The sequence below is a fragment of the Rhea americana genome, unplaced genomic scaffold, assembly GCF_003343005.1.
Source record: "Rhea americana isolate MKP2758 unplaced genomic scaffold, rheAme1 scaffold_29, whole genome shotgun sequence".
NCBI lineage: Eukaryota > Metazoa > Chordata > Aves > Rheiformes > Rheidae > Rhea > Rhea americana.
In genome coordinates this window covers 6899200-6913769 of record NW_028186412.1, presented here as the reverse complement: position 1 = coordinate 6913769, position 14570 = coordinate 6899200, and the positions used below count along the sequence as shown (strand labels likewise).

Here is a 14570-nt window from a genome sequence, read left to right as displayed (position 1 = left end):
TATCATATTTTACTAGCTTCTCTTTATAGACAGCTTTTCAAAATAAAATAAAAAATAAAATGAACAATGTCATCATTTTCAGTTTTCTGAATTTATTTCCATTTGGTTCTAGTACAGGTTGTTGTAAATATATCTGTTCTGCAATCCCAGTAGATTCTGCAATCTGGAGAAAGCATCATATTCACATCAATCAACAYTGCACTGTAAAAAAATCCAATAATTCAGTCCATTTTAGAGGTATATTGTGCACAATTTCTTGAATGATATAGAGCCACTGTATAACTACTGAACACTCACTTGTGATTGTTTTTTAACAGTTGTTCTTCAACACTGAAAAATTCATAACTCTCTGGGTCAACAGCTTCAATCTTGCACCTTAGAGCCTGGAATTTGGCCAAAGATGACGGGTTTGGGCATGACATATTTGTTTCACGTATATTAAGCATGTCTCGGATTAGCTAGAAAATAATGATAGAAATCACAATTGTTGCATGGTTAACACATAGGAATGAATAATAAACATTAATTTTTTTCAGCAAATTCTGTTGCAATGAATACTTGGTACTTTTTTAATTAAGAAACACTCAGACTGAACACAAAACTCAGACTGACTTAAATTATATAGAGTCACTGAAGTAATATCACTGAAGTAGAATATGCAAAAGAACATTTCCACTTGTCAGATATAGTAAGAAACAAAACTAAAGCTATTGCACCCCATGAAAACAAATCAGAAGAAAAAAGCATATGATAAATAATTAAATTGCTTCTGTACCACTCCAAATGAAATTCTAGATGGTGCCTGCTCATAGAAGTGCCACAAACCAGAATTGATGGTTAGCTATCATTTTTGTTTTTCACGGGCACCACCATCTAGTTAAGGTAATAGAACAAGGCCTTTGTGTAATTTTCACAGACCAGGAAAAAAGAGAACAATTAACTTAATACAACTTTAACACTACATTCTAATCCTACTAAGTCATGGGAAAGATGTACGAGATGTAATAATTTCTGATATTAGTAATACTTCAAGGTTAGAGACACTACTAACATTTACTTTTTTACTCCAATAGGGAGCCCCCCTCCCTTTACCTTTCCCTCTTTGTATTTTGTAACTCACCAAAAACTAACATTTGGGTATCCTTTGCAAAAAGCAAAGAGGCATCTCCAGCAGAATCTGTGTAATTTACATTATAAGCATGATACAAGGAAGAAATTCATGTTTGTTCTATAGTTAGAGGTGTGATACAGCTGACAGGGCCCTGAGTGCATCTCACTTCACCTGAGGGTCTATATGCTCAGACTCATGGCCATCTTGACAGTGCAGCTCTCAGGCCTTGAAAAAGCTGTGAGAAGCCCCACCAGGGACATGACCCACCTTCACTCAGGAGCTACCTTTAAGCTCACGCTCTTGCCCCTGGTCTCTGGCTGAGCTATGTTGTAGATATATCTGCACCTGGCCTAGTACCTCCCCAATTCTGACTCTGATCCTGCAGACTTGTCTTCCTGGCTTGACCTTGCACCTGCCAGACAAGGCCATCATGATGAGGTGATCTGCACCATTGTCTGTCCCTCCTTACTGCCACTAACAGTCATTGTCATCTGCTCTGCTCATCTTGTTTGTTACTGTGGGACAGTGTCCTTTCTGATGAGTTAGCTGTTACGGCCTTCCTCACCTTCACTCCTGGTTTGCCTGATCTTACAAAGCAGCCTGCCTTTGAGGCTCCCCGGCAGCTGCTAGGTGTAAGGGCTTTGGTTGTGTGCACACTCTGTACATGTCGCTACCTACTCCCTGGGCAGTCTGAGAATTTCCCAGCTAGTCTCTGCAAACATGAGACAGAGGACTGATTTGCAACAGAGCAACTGAACTCCTGACTGACTGAACTCCTGGGCAGCTTAAAAAATGAACTAATTAACACAGAAGATCTAAGGGGGAGTGGTAGTAGTAGATTTTCCTAGTCAGCTGGCTTACACCAACTGTCAAAAAACTATTTGTATGTTTAGACATGCTGATTAACTTCTTGCACAGAGAATCCAGGCAGACTAGGAGACTACCCCCCAACAGTCTGTGCTGTAGATGTAGGAACTGACCAAACTGTACAGATAGATAATTTTAAACAGCTTCTTGAAACTGTTCCTGCATATGCAGTACAGGTCACACAGAACAGTCTTCTATACACTAATAAAATAGTTAAGATAGTTTCTATTGATCATCTTAAACTAATACAAAATATGTTTTATATGTATGCTGGAGTGGTTACTAAGGCTATCTGGATTACAAGAATTCACCAGAAAGTTTTGTGAATCTCATTTGATCCAGCTGAAAACATCATCCCAAGAATTGTAAAGCACACTCCTGTCAGCACGATACCTTGACTGGTCTTCCTGTTCAACAGGTTCAGTTTCCCACCATGAGTGTTCCTCTATGCAAGAGGTCCCAATAAATTAGTTTTTCAAATTAACACTGTCTGTGACTGGCTGCAAAAAATACCCTGTCAACTTATCTAGTGAGCATGTTCAGAACTGATACAGCATAGCACAGATCATGAATTACTAGCAATCTGGAAAAGTTACCTGACAGAGGTCCTGTTTACTAGATAACAACTTTTTGGAAACATTATAGTCTGTTCCAGTTCTGTGACGTATAACTTGATAAAACTCCTTTATCATCACTTGCAGTGCCACCTCATCTGCTCCCTCACCCATTGCATTCTTTATCTGGAGTAAAATGCCTTCTGCTTTGCTCACCTATAAAAGAAGAGATTATTAAACCAGAAATCACCACAAAATTGCAGAAAAGACACAAAGAAGTAAGTTTTGAAAATGAGTAATTTAACTCCACACTGAAATTCCACTTCAACTTTTTGTTAGTGCAATAGCAACAAAATATTTTCCTACACTAGGATATGAGATTTAAAACTTGGACATTATTCTGCCCTTACATGTGGCTACTTGCAAAGCACCTCAACAGAGCGAAGGGCCAGTAAAACAACCTCCATACAATAATATGTAATTTGAATTAGATCAAAAGATAATGCTCTTAACTTCTTATTGATTCACATTGTCAGCTCTAGTGCATTGACAAAATAGCCACAGAAATTAAAGTTGAATACATTTCTTATGAAATTTAAGTGCACTGATTTATCCTAAAATACACAAAGCAGAGCAAAAGCCCTGTTTATAACACACAGCCTCTAGATCACATGAAAGTAACGAATCATTAAATACTTTGTCCAGACAGATAGGACATAAATTTGTTTTTATTTGTTCATTGGCTCTCAAAGGRAAAATTTTCACAGAATACTCATGTTATTTCATCTTCTCAGGGCAGGAGGGAAAATGCAAAATGCCTTTAATTTACAGGAACCACAAACAACAGGCAATAAAATGTTGATATTAGAGGCTGCATAACAAAGTCTTACTACAGTTCCAACAATCAACCCAAGGCTGGTCTCTGTCTTGCAAAAGCCTTTGGAAAGAGAATGGAGAGTTAATCTAAGTGAAAAAGAATTCGCTCAATTATTGTGCTTCAAAAATCCAGATTTTTTTTTTTCCTTCTTGGACAAAAGCTACTTCTCTTAAAATTAATTATTAGTGGGAAAAGTTAGTGAAAACAGTTTTATCATATCCTTACAGATATGTGCTTTGGAATACAGAATCTTCTAGTCTATGATTCAGCTCTTACAAAAGCTATCAATGCTTGAACATTATCAAAATTAGTTTGTTCATCTGCCTGAAATATGTTAGGAATCTTCATATTCAAACAATTGCACCTCATAAAAAGCATACCACAAAAAGCATTTCATTTTTGTTTTTGCTGATTTATGAAATGCACTCATTACTTTCTCCAAATACATACTAAAATATTCCTAATGTACTACTTGCTCACCAGCGCTTAGGCAAATGTACATTCCACTTCAAAAACCAAAAGGGATATTCTCCTAACATACATCTACTGCTGAAGAACATCAAAACTGAGTTTTATATAATAAGGGCAAGGACATTCTGGAATTGAGGAATTTTTTACTGGTAAAATATTTCCAACATATTCTCCAACTAACTTTGCCTCCAGTGGTGACAGAGATGAGCAAAATTGCCTTCTTAAACAGCCAGGACTTATTCACATGAATAAATATTAACCTCTTAGGAGCATAGGGAGCAAAGTAAAACTACTGAAGTATGTGGAAAAGTGTGATTAAATGAACCCTAGAATTAACAGAGGACTGGACAGGCAGTTATTCTCAATAACAGCTGTAATATCCAAAGGCCTTCAAGAGTAGTCACGTATTAATTACATCTCATCTGGTAATACAAACACAGACTATAATTAGAACTATTTTTCCATTACTAGATAATGTCTGGCTGAAATATGATTAAAACATATTGTCAGGGGACAATTATCTATTCTTTATGTACACTTCTAGCATATAAAAACAAYGGACTGTCTTCTTATATGTCTCAATTTATCTCACAGAAGGGTTTCTCCCATAAGAATYGTGTAAACCACTATAAAATGGAAAAGACAACCATCTGCTCTAGGGAATACTGCTTATTTTCAGTGTTGTGATTCTCAAAATTTGATATAAAAATTTCTGAAGCATGGATATGCTTAAGCACAGTATTATCAAGGGTAATTTCAATCCCGATACGTGAAACTTTTTTTTTTTCCTAGCAAAAGAAAGAAACTTCCTTGTATTAGTTTTTACCTATTTGTTCCCACAGAGCAACAAGAATTAACTTACATCATTGAGACTTATGTTTTTTATTGGTTCAAGCAGTAAACTATCCAGGTGGCCAAGAGCTTCTGCCCAGATCAATTCCACAAAATCACTAACTTCCGGAGATAAAGCACTTGAATTAATGGCTTCTTCTAGAAGTAACTGTAGTAAAACACACACAATTCGGTGAAAAGACAAAGATGCAAATCCCTTCTTGCACAGCTAAATAAGCTTTCCAATAGGCAATACAGTACACAATACACATTCAGGCTYCATATGATTTCTTCAGTCCCACCAAGTTAAGGGGAACATTTTGTCTTCTGAGTGGAGAGCATGGCAGGTAGGTGGCAGCCTGCTTGAAGGATGAGATGAAATGTCTTGGAGAAGACAGAAGTTGATTTGCTTGAGGTATCTTTATCAGTACACTGTGTCAGGGGTACAGACATAACAGTTTGCAGATCTCAACCATTTCCTTTTTTTRCACAGCTGGTAATAGAACAGATTGATTCAAATGGACATCTTTTGTACCATATGTAACAGATGACTGTTGTATCACTAGTTCAGAAAGCTCTGGTGGGGAAGATATTAGCTTTGTGAAAATAAAAATTGAAGCAGCAAAGCTGTAGGAGAATAGCGAGGCCATGAAAATCATGGCAATCCATACATCCAAAAGAGCTGTGAAAATAGATTTCCTCATGTATATTTGAGAAACACTTAAAGCTGAACACTTCAGCTTTTTCTCATTGTTCTTCAACCCCAACAACTACCATTAAATTTGATATTTCCAATAGTTATCGTAACAGTTTGGACATCTTACATTACTTGTCTATATGGCATCAACCACATGGCTTCTGAGATCACTAGAGGAGGTATATAGACTGGATATAATCTAGGTGCCAATTGTGCTCTAAAATGCAAGTTAATCATGGTAGAAGAGAAGTAGATAGCTTATAGTGAAAAAGGTTTTCCCCATTTACTTCGTGACACTACAACTAGTTTAAATAGCAGTAAAGTGTCTAAAATACACTTCTAGGACCAGAAGTATACTTGTGGGAGTCCCGATACTGATTTCACTAAGATCTGCATCAAGTCTGTGAAGCCTTGCCCTGTGAGCGAAATAGTTATGACAGTCAAAGTTACACATGACACAACAGTTCTAGTTGCTATATTAGAACATCACTGTTTAAGCATCGCATTCATCTTGATAATGCACCTGAGAATACACACTAYAATGAAAATGACTATATATGCTTTTAATGTGGTTACATACTTGCAGCATTCACTCAATATTCAAAAAAAAAAAAATCCAAAACATTTACAAAAGTTTCCTTTAACCTATGACTGTAGCACTGCAATTCAGACGATGCTAGCCACATTCAGAAAGCTGAAACAAAAATAATGAAAGATTAAAAAAAAAAAACATAAACATGGGAAGTTGTACTAGCCTTTTGTAATTTTGTAGAAGCTAAAGGTTCTGCTTCAGGTGGAAAAGTTTCTCTTAATAAGAAATCTTGGCTCTTCAGGTCTGCAATGAAAGTCTCATAGTTTTCTCTTATCTCTTCAGCAGTCTTCGTTATTATGAATTGCTTATTGYTCTAAAATTTGAGAGTGTAAAATTAGTCAGAAACTATGCAGAGATATACAGTTAATTTTACAGCCTACTGCTCTAAACAGTTGACAAATCCACACTTAACTTTCGGGTTTTGATTTAACAGGCTTCCAATAAGGCAGTACTTTTGTGAGGATTCATGGGACAAGAACAAGCACAAGGCTCTACTCACAAATTCCACAGTGACAAGATAGGTTCTTCTAAATGCATACTGGAATAAATTATGCTACCAACTGAGCTAGACCTGATAAATAAGTGATTCAAATCTATAAATCATGATTTCTTGTCCAAATTCAGCTCCTTTGACTTGAATATTGTTGACTTGAATAATACTGTTACAATGACACTGACTGGTATTGCGCTATACCAGATTGCACACACAACTCCTCCTCAGAGAGGTATGAGTAAGCTACCTTCCAGAACAGCCTTGCTGTCCATCAAAAGCATGTCCAGAATATCATTCGCTATAGCATTTCAGCCCTTAAGTATGCCATTATACAGTCYAGATATTACTAAGAACATGTGAATACATGAAGTAGGTACATCCAGAACCAGGCTGTACTGCTGCCTAGTATTAAACCAGCTCTTCTAAGAGTGTTGTAAAAATACAGAGGAGTTAAATTTGAATCAAATTTATTATGACAAAGCTAGCAAAATGACTTTCCACTATCTGTATGAAAGAATTAGACTACAAATAAAAATGAAATGTTTCTGGAGCACTGGGACAGGTGTGCTCAATGTGCAAAAAGAAACAAACACCTAACAGCAATGCATGGCTCATACCTTGGATCCATCTGATGCACTGAAGTGCGCACACACTCGAAATGGGAACTCATAATGGTCTTTGGAACACTGTAATTCAATAACTACAACATCTTTGCTCTCCTTGGAGTAAATCTGAATGGAGAGATAAGTAACACCCCCCCACCACCATTTACTGTTTCAGTACATTGCACTGACATGATGTTGCACCATACATTCCCCCTCACTCTACTCATTTTCCACCCATTTAAAACTATCACACTACGATGAGCTATAAAAACAAGCAGAATTATTCATTATTTGTATCACAGTAACATGCAGAAGTGCCCCTCTGGTTTTACCATACTGATTGCTGTACAATTCCATATATTTTTGTTATGTTTTTTTTAAAATAAAGATGTTTAGGCACAAAATGTAATTTAAATATAGCAGTCATGATAATGACATACATTGTCAGAAGCACATACGTATTATTCTACTGCAATGCTTTGGTTGGAACATGACAGTAAACAGAAGAGTTTTGTATGAGTTAAATTAGGCTGCACTGAAAGATAAAATATTAAAGTATTTTTCAATACTTTTTTACATTGCCGTACATGGTAACATAAAAAGAATTGTCCTTGTGTACAAAATGGCAAACCTTTTATTCATCTATTGATCCTCCTACATTTTCCTCACAGTAATAGAAAGGCTTACTTTTTCAAGGACATTGTATTTTGCAACTTCAAAATCTTGAGGAAAAAAAGGAATATCTTGATCATTTTCTGAGCAAAATCTGGAATCAGAGCAATTAATTTCCTTTAACATTTAAAAACATTCACCATCAGTAAAAACAGTACTGTCATAGGCTGCAGCATCACATTAAAATAAGAAATAACTAAGAAGATAAATATTTTTTCCTGCAACAAAATAACAACAAAAAAGCTTTGAGAAATAAAATCATAGAATCATAAAATCCCCCAGACAAGCTCCTGACTTCCACTAGTAAGCCAAACCACCCAGTGCGAACCTGAAGATGAAGACTACATTTCAATCTTCATCCTCTAGAAAAAATTACAGAAGCCACAAAATTAATGGATTTTCACTGCCTGATTGCACATTAATTTTCTAACAGCTGCTTCTAGTTCTGGTCAGCTAGCTATGCTATCCTAGTCTAATAACTCTTTCATTCCTGACTTTCCTATTAGGATATACARTTGTAGTTACTTCCTTCAGCATCAAAGCTTTTAAATGAGGTAAGTACACCTTCTAGTATATGTACTCCCAGAGAATAGTTAAATACCTATCCTACTCCTGACAGCAGTCTCTTAAAGCAAAAGTTGCTTTTTTTATATATATTAAAAAGGAAAAAAAAAAGTGTTGGAGCTCATTTTGTTCCTTTAATTCAATAATAAATAAGTTATAACAATACTCTTTCCCTATTATGTAAGGGCAGTCTCAATGATCCTGATTTTCAGTTCTCCTGGGAGTTCAGTGGAAGAGATGCATGCTCAGAAACTCCAAAAATGAAGCAAATTGTACTGCAAAATAAAATCTATATGAATAGCCAAAAGAAAAAAATTGCGATCATAAACAATGCTCCAATTATAAATCCAGGAGGCCTGAGCAATGCCTACTGCCTGCTGAGTTGGTAGAAGCTCTGCACATACTAGAAGTCTGCACTGTGGATGTACACTGAAATAGAAAAATGTAAAACCAACTTACACACACAGACTCAAAGGGAAAACAAATCAGAAATGAGCATAAATTCATAGACATAGTACAGAAAATGGAGGAAGGATGACTTTYCCTCCACTATAGCATTCGTAAGATAATGAACCATCTCCGTAAGTCACTGAAACAGATTCCAAAGGAGATTTTTGTTCTTTCACAGAAATATCAACATAGGCATATCAAAACACACCTTTAATTTTATCTTATTTTACCTAAGAATCCCTGCTTCAGACTCAATTCTGCTCTCACTTTCTTCAGTAATAGTAGGATTTAAGTCATCGTTTTCATTTTTCTCAGTACCATTTTTATTCTCAGAAGATGACATGTCTTCCATACCTGCAATCAAAGTCTTTATTTACTTGGCATAACATCAGGTTTCTTTGATTTAACATACGAATAGTTTAAAAAGAGGCCAACACACCTATCTTCAGAATTTGGGCTGAAACCTGCTCTGCAACTCTTGGCCCCAGTGCCACAGAACAATCCATTCCTAGTTTTTTGTTTTGTTTTGTGCTAGAAACAATCAACCTCCCTTCCCCGTCCCTCAACTTTTCTAGATATGGTCTAGGGAGACAGCTTCACTTTTAGTTTRAAACAGTTTTACACTGCTAGAAAAAGGAACTGCAGCCATGCATGCCCTTGGCCTCTACTGTGGAGGAGAAGTAAGTAATTAAGTAAGTAAATAAATAGCCTAACAGTAACCCAGTGTTGGGTTCCTCATTCTCAAGCTTCCATTTAATTCAGAAAATCATATCAATTCATGACATGAGCATGTTCATAGTGTTGTGTGTCAAAATTAACTACTTTAAAAAAAATTTTAAAGGACAGGCTAGCACCGCATGAAACTCAACAGATGGCACTCTGTTAAGGGACACAGAAGTAAACAGAAATAAAAAGGACAGTTACTAGAAAAAGATGAAAATTAAAATATTAATAATTTTCAGGATGATAATTTGTTTTCAGAAAAATTTCTTACTTATATCAACTTTGTTGCCAGTATACATGGTTGCTGATTTCTTAAAAGCTAATTCTAAATATTCATCTTCTAAAATATTCTTTTCCTAAAAAAATGATATATGAATAAATCACATCAATAAATAAACTTACCATGATTATCTAGCTTTTGGTTGAAAGTGTTWTCTTGTAATTTATTATCCTTATACGCATCAATTTGTAAAAGTTTCCCCCTTTCAACTGATTTCCATATGAAATCTACATATACAACCGGGAGCTGATATTTCCGAATAACTTTAAGATGATGAGAGCTGAGGATATTAAGAGTATCCACAACAACATGCGTACACTAAAAGACAAGTTACAAATACAGTCATTAAGCACACATAACTACAATATTAACACAAATAATGTTTATTTGTAATTCACCCTASTGAAATCCTAGAGTTCAAATAAAACATTAAAATGAAACATCTAATTTAGAAACGTGGTATCTCTTCTCCTCCATCATCAGAGAGAGCAGGACTCCTTCAGATGTCCACAATTCAGCCGAGCCAACATAAACATAACTTCACAGTGAGTTAATACAGTTACTACAGAGATACGAAGATGACCAGCTGCCTAACATTCTGTAGAGCTCTTAGCTGCACATACGAGGTCCAGTAATGGGCCAGACTCTACTGTGGCAAATACAGTACAAACCCAGATCAAAGACTTCTCTTAACTCAAAGAGTAAGGAGGAAAAATGTACAAAAAAGGGGGGGGGGGGAGAGGGCTGAATAATAGTAATATGTTTTGGTAGACTCGAAGGATCTTATACTGTTTTTTACTGGAATCATACACGATGCAAATTAAAACTTTTCTCACAGGCCAAAATAGAGATGTTAAGAGAAGTCAATTCATATAAAATGGTCATAAGTAAGAAGTAGTGAATTTTGCACCTCTAACAGTTAAAACTAAGCATACRAAAATTGACTGATCCAGATCAATGCAAGATCATAACATTAGAATGATATTAGATCTATTTTACTTGAAAACAAGATAATAAATGCATGTACTTTCATTTGTCATATATTAAAAAAACAGCTTTAGAAAAGAGTTCTTCCCTGATACAGTATTTCTCAGTACTGAATCCAAATTTATTCTGAAATTCTCATMCTTATATAGGATGAAACACTTGCTTAATCATAATTTAGTTTCTAAAATTTGGGTAAGGTCCATTCTGAACAGGCCAGCCACTTGTTAGCAGCTCTCAGTATCTTAGAGATCATAATTTCTAGGCACTGAAATTCTAATTTTGCACTATATTTATAAATACTTTTTGAGATATGTGTTTCAATTAAGACAYGTTCGTATTGTATTATCTCTTAATTCACTTGCTATAGTCAGGAATTCATTTTTAGCATTTTTTTTCCAAGTTCATTTTTTTAAATATGGGAATTTCCTTGACTTTTTTTTTCCCTTGAAAAAGAAAATTTTCTTTTTCTCCATTTCATATTTACAGGTCAGTCTGAAGGAATCAATGAGAACCTTATTTATTGTCCAGACCATGGTTCTTTACACCAGAGTCATGGCACAGTGACGTGTCAAAACAACTTGGAAGATCCTGAATTTACAGCGCAAAACAAAAACACTCTTCCTATATCGGGTATGTTATTTTTCACTTTCCTAAACAGATGTGCACTGTCAGAGTTGCCAAGAAACAGCTGTGCTGCAAGTAAGGTGATGATGCACCTACAAATTTCTTTTCTCTCATACATTCCTTTTCTTCCGTTCAACGTCAGTTCCTTCTGTTATGCACAATTTAAACTGTAGACTCTTCAGGACAGCATCTACAGTTTCTGCTGTTTGTAAAACGACAATCAACCATGGAAACTGTGTACATCAACAGGCTTCAAAGTAATGTGCAAAATTTCCCAATATAACATTAAACATAAGTGAGGTGGAGAAATTAGCTTACTTAAACATATTCTTCTTGAAACTAAGGAAAATCTCAAAAACCCAGGCAGAACAAGAAATAAAATCATAACATAATGCACCATCTTCTTCCCAAGAGGGATCAGAAGTAAGCACTCTAACATGACAACATAGATAAGCTTGCCGTAATTTATGAGTTATGGGGGGAAAAAATGTCCTTTTAAAGTGCCAGAAGTAATAAGATACGGAGTATCTTTACACTATACCTTCACTAAAAAGTTACAGAACCTACTCCCGGTCACTGGCATGTGACTATCTATATTGTTAAGGCATTGGTATATTCCTTGGCATACTTCTGGCCTACACCAATGTGCATCCCTCCAGTTTCTAGCAGGCTTTGGGAGACAGAACATCACTGTGACCATTCCCAGCAGACATTTTGGATATGACCACTTGGTCTTGAGAGCCAGGGGAGTTCACTAGCACAGATCTGAGCCAACTCATGCCACAGGCACAGACATGGACAGTCTCTAGAAACATTCCGAATCATGTTTAATACACTAATATAAACATAGCCCACTGGTTTTGCTGTTGCGCACATCATGCAGATAGGCTCCTTGATTTAACCGTACTGCATGTTCAATGTATTTAAAATAGAAAGCTGGATTTAAAATAAAAAGCTGCCATATCACAGTAATCGACTTTCACTCAGTAATCAAATGCTTTCATTAAGACTAACAATAACATAACTAAAGCCCAATTCATGATGCATCTCCTTATTCAGTATTTCCCCTACCTGATGACAAGAGAAGAAAAACAGTATGGCAGTTTTATCAGGAAAGAAACTTCCTGGTTCTTTTGTGGAGAGAATATTACTCTTATTTTCTTATTTAACTACAGAGCCAGATGCATTAAAAATGTAAATAGAATTATTTTTACTGAAATATTAAACAGCAAAATAATCCCTATAGTTTTTACAACTTCTCTAGAAGAGGCAAGATGAACACTCTACAACACTTAACAGCATTTGATATTTTCCTAAAGAGATCTCGTAARTAAATCTGAAACATACCTTGTGATCAAGCACAAAATGAATTATTCCATCATTTTCTTTAATGCAAGTTTTCAGTCTATTCTTCTCCTGTATAGGTAAGTGCTTTACTTTTAAAAAAAAACACACAGTCTGCAAAGATCGTCATCRCCCTCCTGTTAAAAAAGGAAATAGCTTTTTGGCTGAAAAACTTTTCCTATTATCCATCTAAGTAATCTCCCACCAAATATACTCTTTTCAACTCTAGAAAATACCAAAACAAATCCCATTTTATTAGCATGGTAATCAAATCCACCAAGAATCGTTCTTGATCAGTTCTACTCTTTTTTTTAAATGATGTGGAAAATGTAGTGTGACCTACATTTTCAGCAAAGTCATGGTGTGAACTAATTGTCAAACTCATGTCTTGATCCCTTGCTGCTAATATCCATTGTTAGTAATGTGGAATTACCTTATTTTAGACTAGAACAATCTTTCCGTTCGCCTTTCAGACTATAAAACAATTCTTTTTCAAGAATGTAGACCGTTTCTCATGTTTCCACTCACAAATGTATATAATCTGTAAACACAAAAAAACAACATTCAAAAAGAACTTTGTAAAAATGATTCAGATTAAACCCAATGGAGTAAAAACAAAACCAACCAACCAAACCAAACAAAACAAAGAGGTTAGTGTTAACCTGGATCTGTTTTCTGATTTAATTCACCCTGTGGCCTAGGGCAAAGATTTACACTGGAACACAGGAGGGGTAGCGTAGCAGTGGAAGTGATTTGTCAGGAGAGGGATGGAGCTAGGTAGACAGCTTCTCTCCTTAGCAGTGCCTGCCTGCAATGTTTGTAAGATAACTTCAATGAAAACTGGCTGTGTGTTACTTGTGACAAACTACACTAATATATCACAGTTTGGGAAAGTTTTATTTAATCAGGAGCAGAAGGTATGACAATAAAATGTAAAGACAGTGTCTGTCTGGCTTAAGTCATTAAAATCAGTATATCCTCAGTATATACCTAATTTTCTGGCTGCTTTTATGCGCAGAGTTTTTAAGATAATAACAACTGATGAGAATGATAAAAAAGAATTATAGTGTAAACAAGGATACATTATGACTACTGAGCTCTTTATATCATTTGAGCTTCTCAGTATGTCACAGGGGCTCTCCAGAACAGCCTTTGAGTGGCACTTGCATGTCTAGCGTAAGCCAGAGGGCCTTTGCCTGGGCCCACACTTACACCCCTATTAGACATATTTGAAGCATAGTGCTCAGTTTAGTTTTCTAAGGCAACTTGAAAGATTGTTGCAAGATTGTACATCTCAAAACCACCAAGACCTTAATCAACACAAGCCAACTGGTGACAACCAAATATTTGGCTTAAAACTGTATTTCTGCACCAAGCCAAACCATTAATGCAGACATACGCTATAGTAACCAGCATAAAGAGAACATATGCCTGTAAAATAAAATATTCTGTTCAGAAAATTCTTTTTGCTGGTAATTCTTTGGCTAACCTCTGTGTCCATACTGGAGCCAGAGGGTTAGTTTTAATGTTACCTGCAAAGACTTTGTTTTTACTCTAGCTTTTTGTATTTCTTAAAGAGTGAGAMGACTGGACAAAACTGACAATCTAGAATATTTACCTTCTCCAAATTCACCCTTGACCCACAGGATGAGGCAGAACAAATAAAAAATTGCTCCTTGAAAAGCAAAGACAATGTGAAAGGAAAGTAAGTCTTATGCTGACCAAAAATGCCTGACATTAAGTACCCTCTTTTTTTGGGCAGGCCATTCAGAAGAGAAGGGAAAAAATATCTCCTCCTCTTTCCCCCCCCCCCCCCCCAAAAAAAAAC

At 35.8% G+C, this 14570-nt stretch overlaps 1 protein-coding gene across 1 annotated transcript in view; it reads right to left on the bottom strand.

The window, feature by feature from the left end:
• The window catches only part of PARP4 (poly(ADP-ribose) polymerase family member 4), a 47419-nt gene extending 34544 nt beyond the window's left edge, over positions 1 to 12875 (bottom strand). Inside the window, 10 exon segments of the mRNA XM_085309071.1 lie at positions 298 to 458; positions 2575 to 2748; positions 4743 to 4880; positions 6164 to 6313; positions 7111 to 7224; positions 7786 to 7864; positions 9015 to 9138; positions 9910 to 10105; positions 12746 to 12847; positions 12849 to 12875. Of these exon segments, the coding sequence (XP_085165197.1) occupies positions 298 to 458; positions 2575 to 2748; positions 4743 to 4880; positions 6164 to 6313; positions 7111 to 7224; positions 7786 to 7864; positions 9015 to 9138; positions 9910 to 10105; positions 12746 to 12847; positions 12849 to 12872 (1262 nt within the window). The 5' untranslated portion in view covers positions 12873 to 12875.
• Positions 12876 to 14570: the final 1695 nt, after the last annotated feature.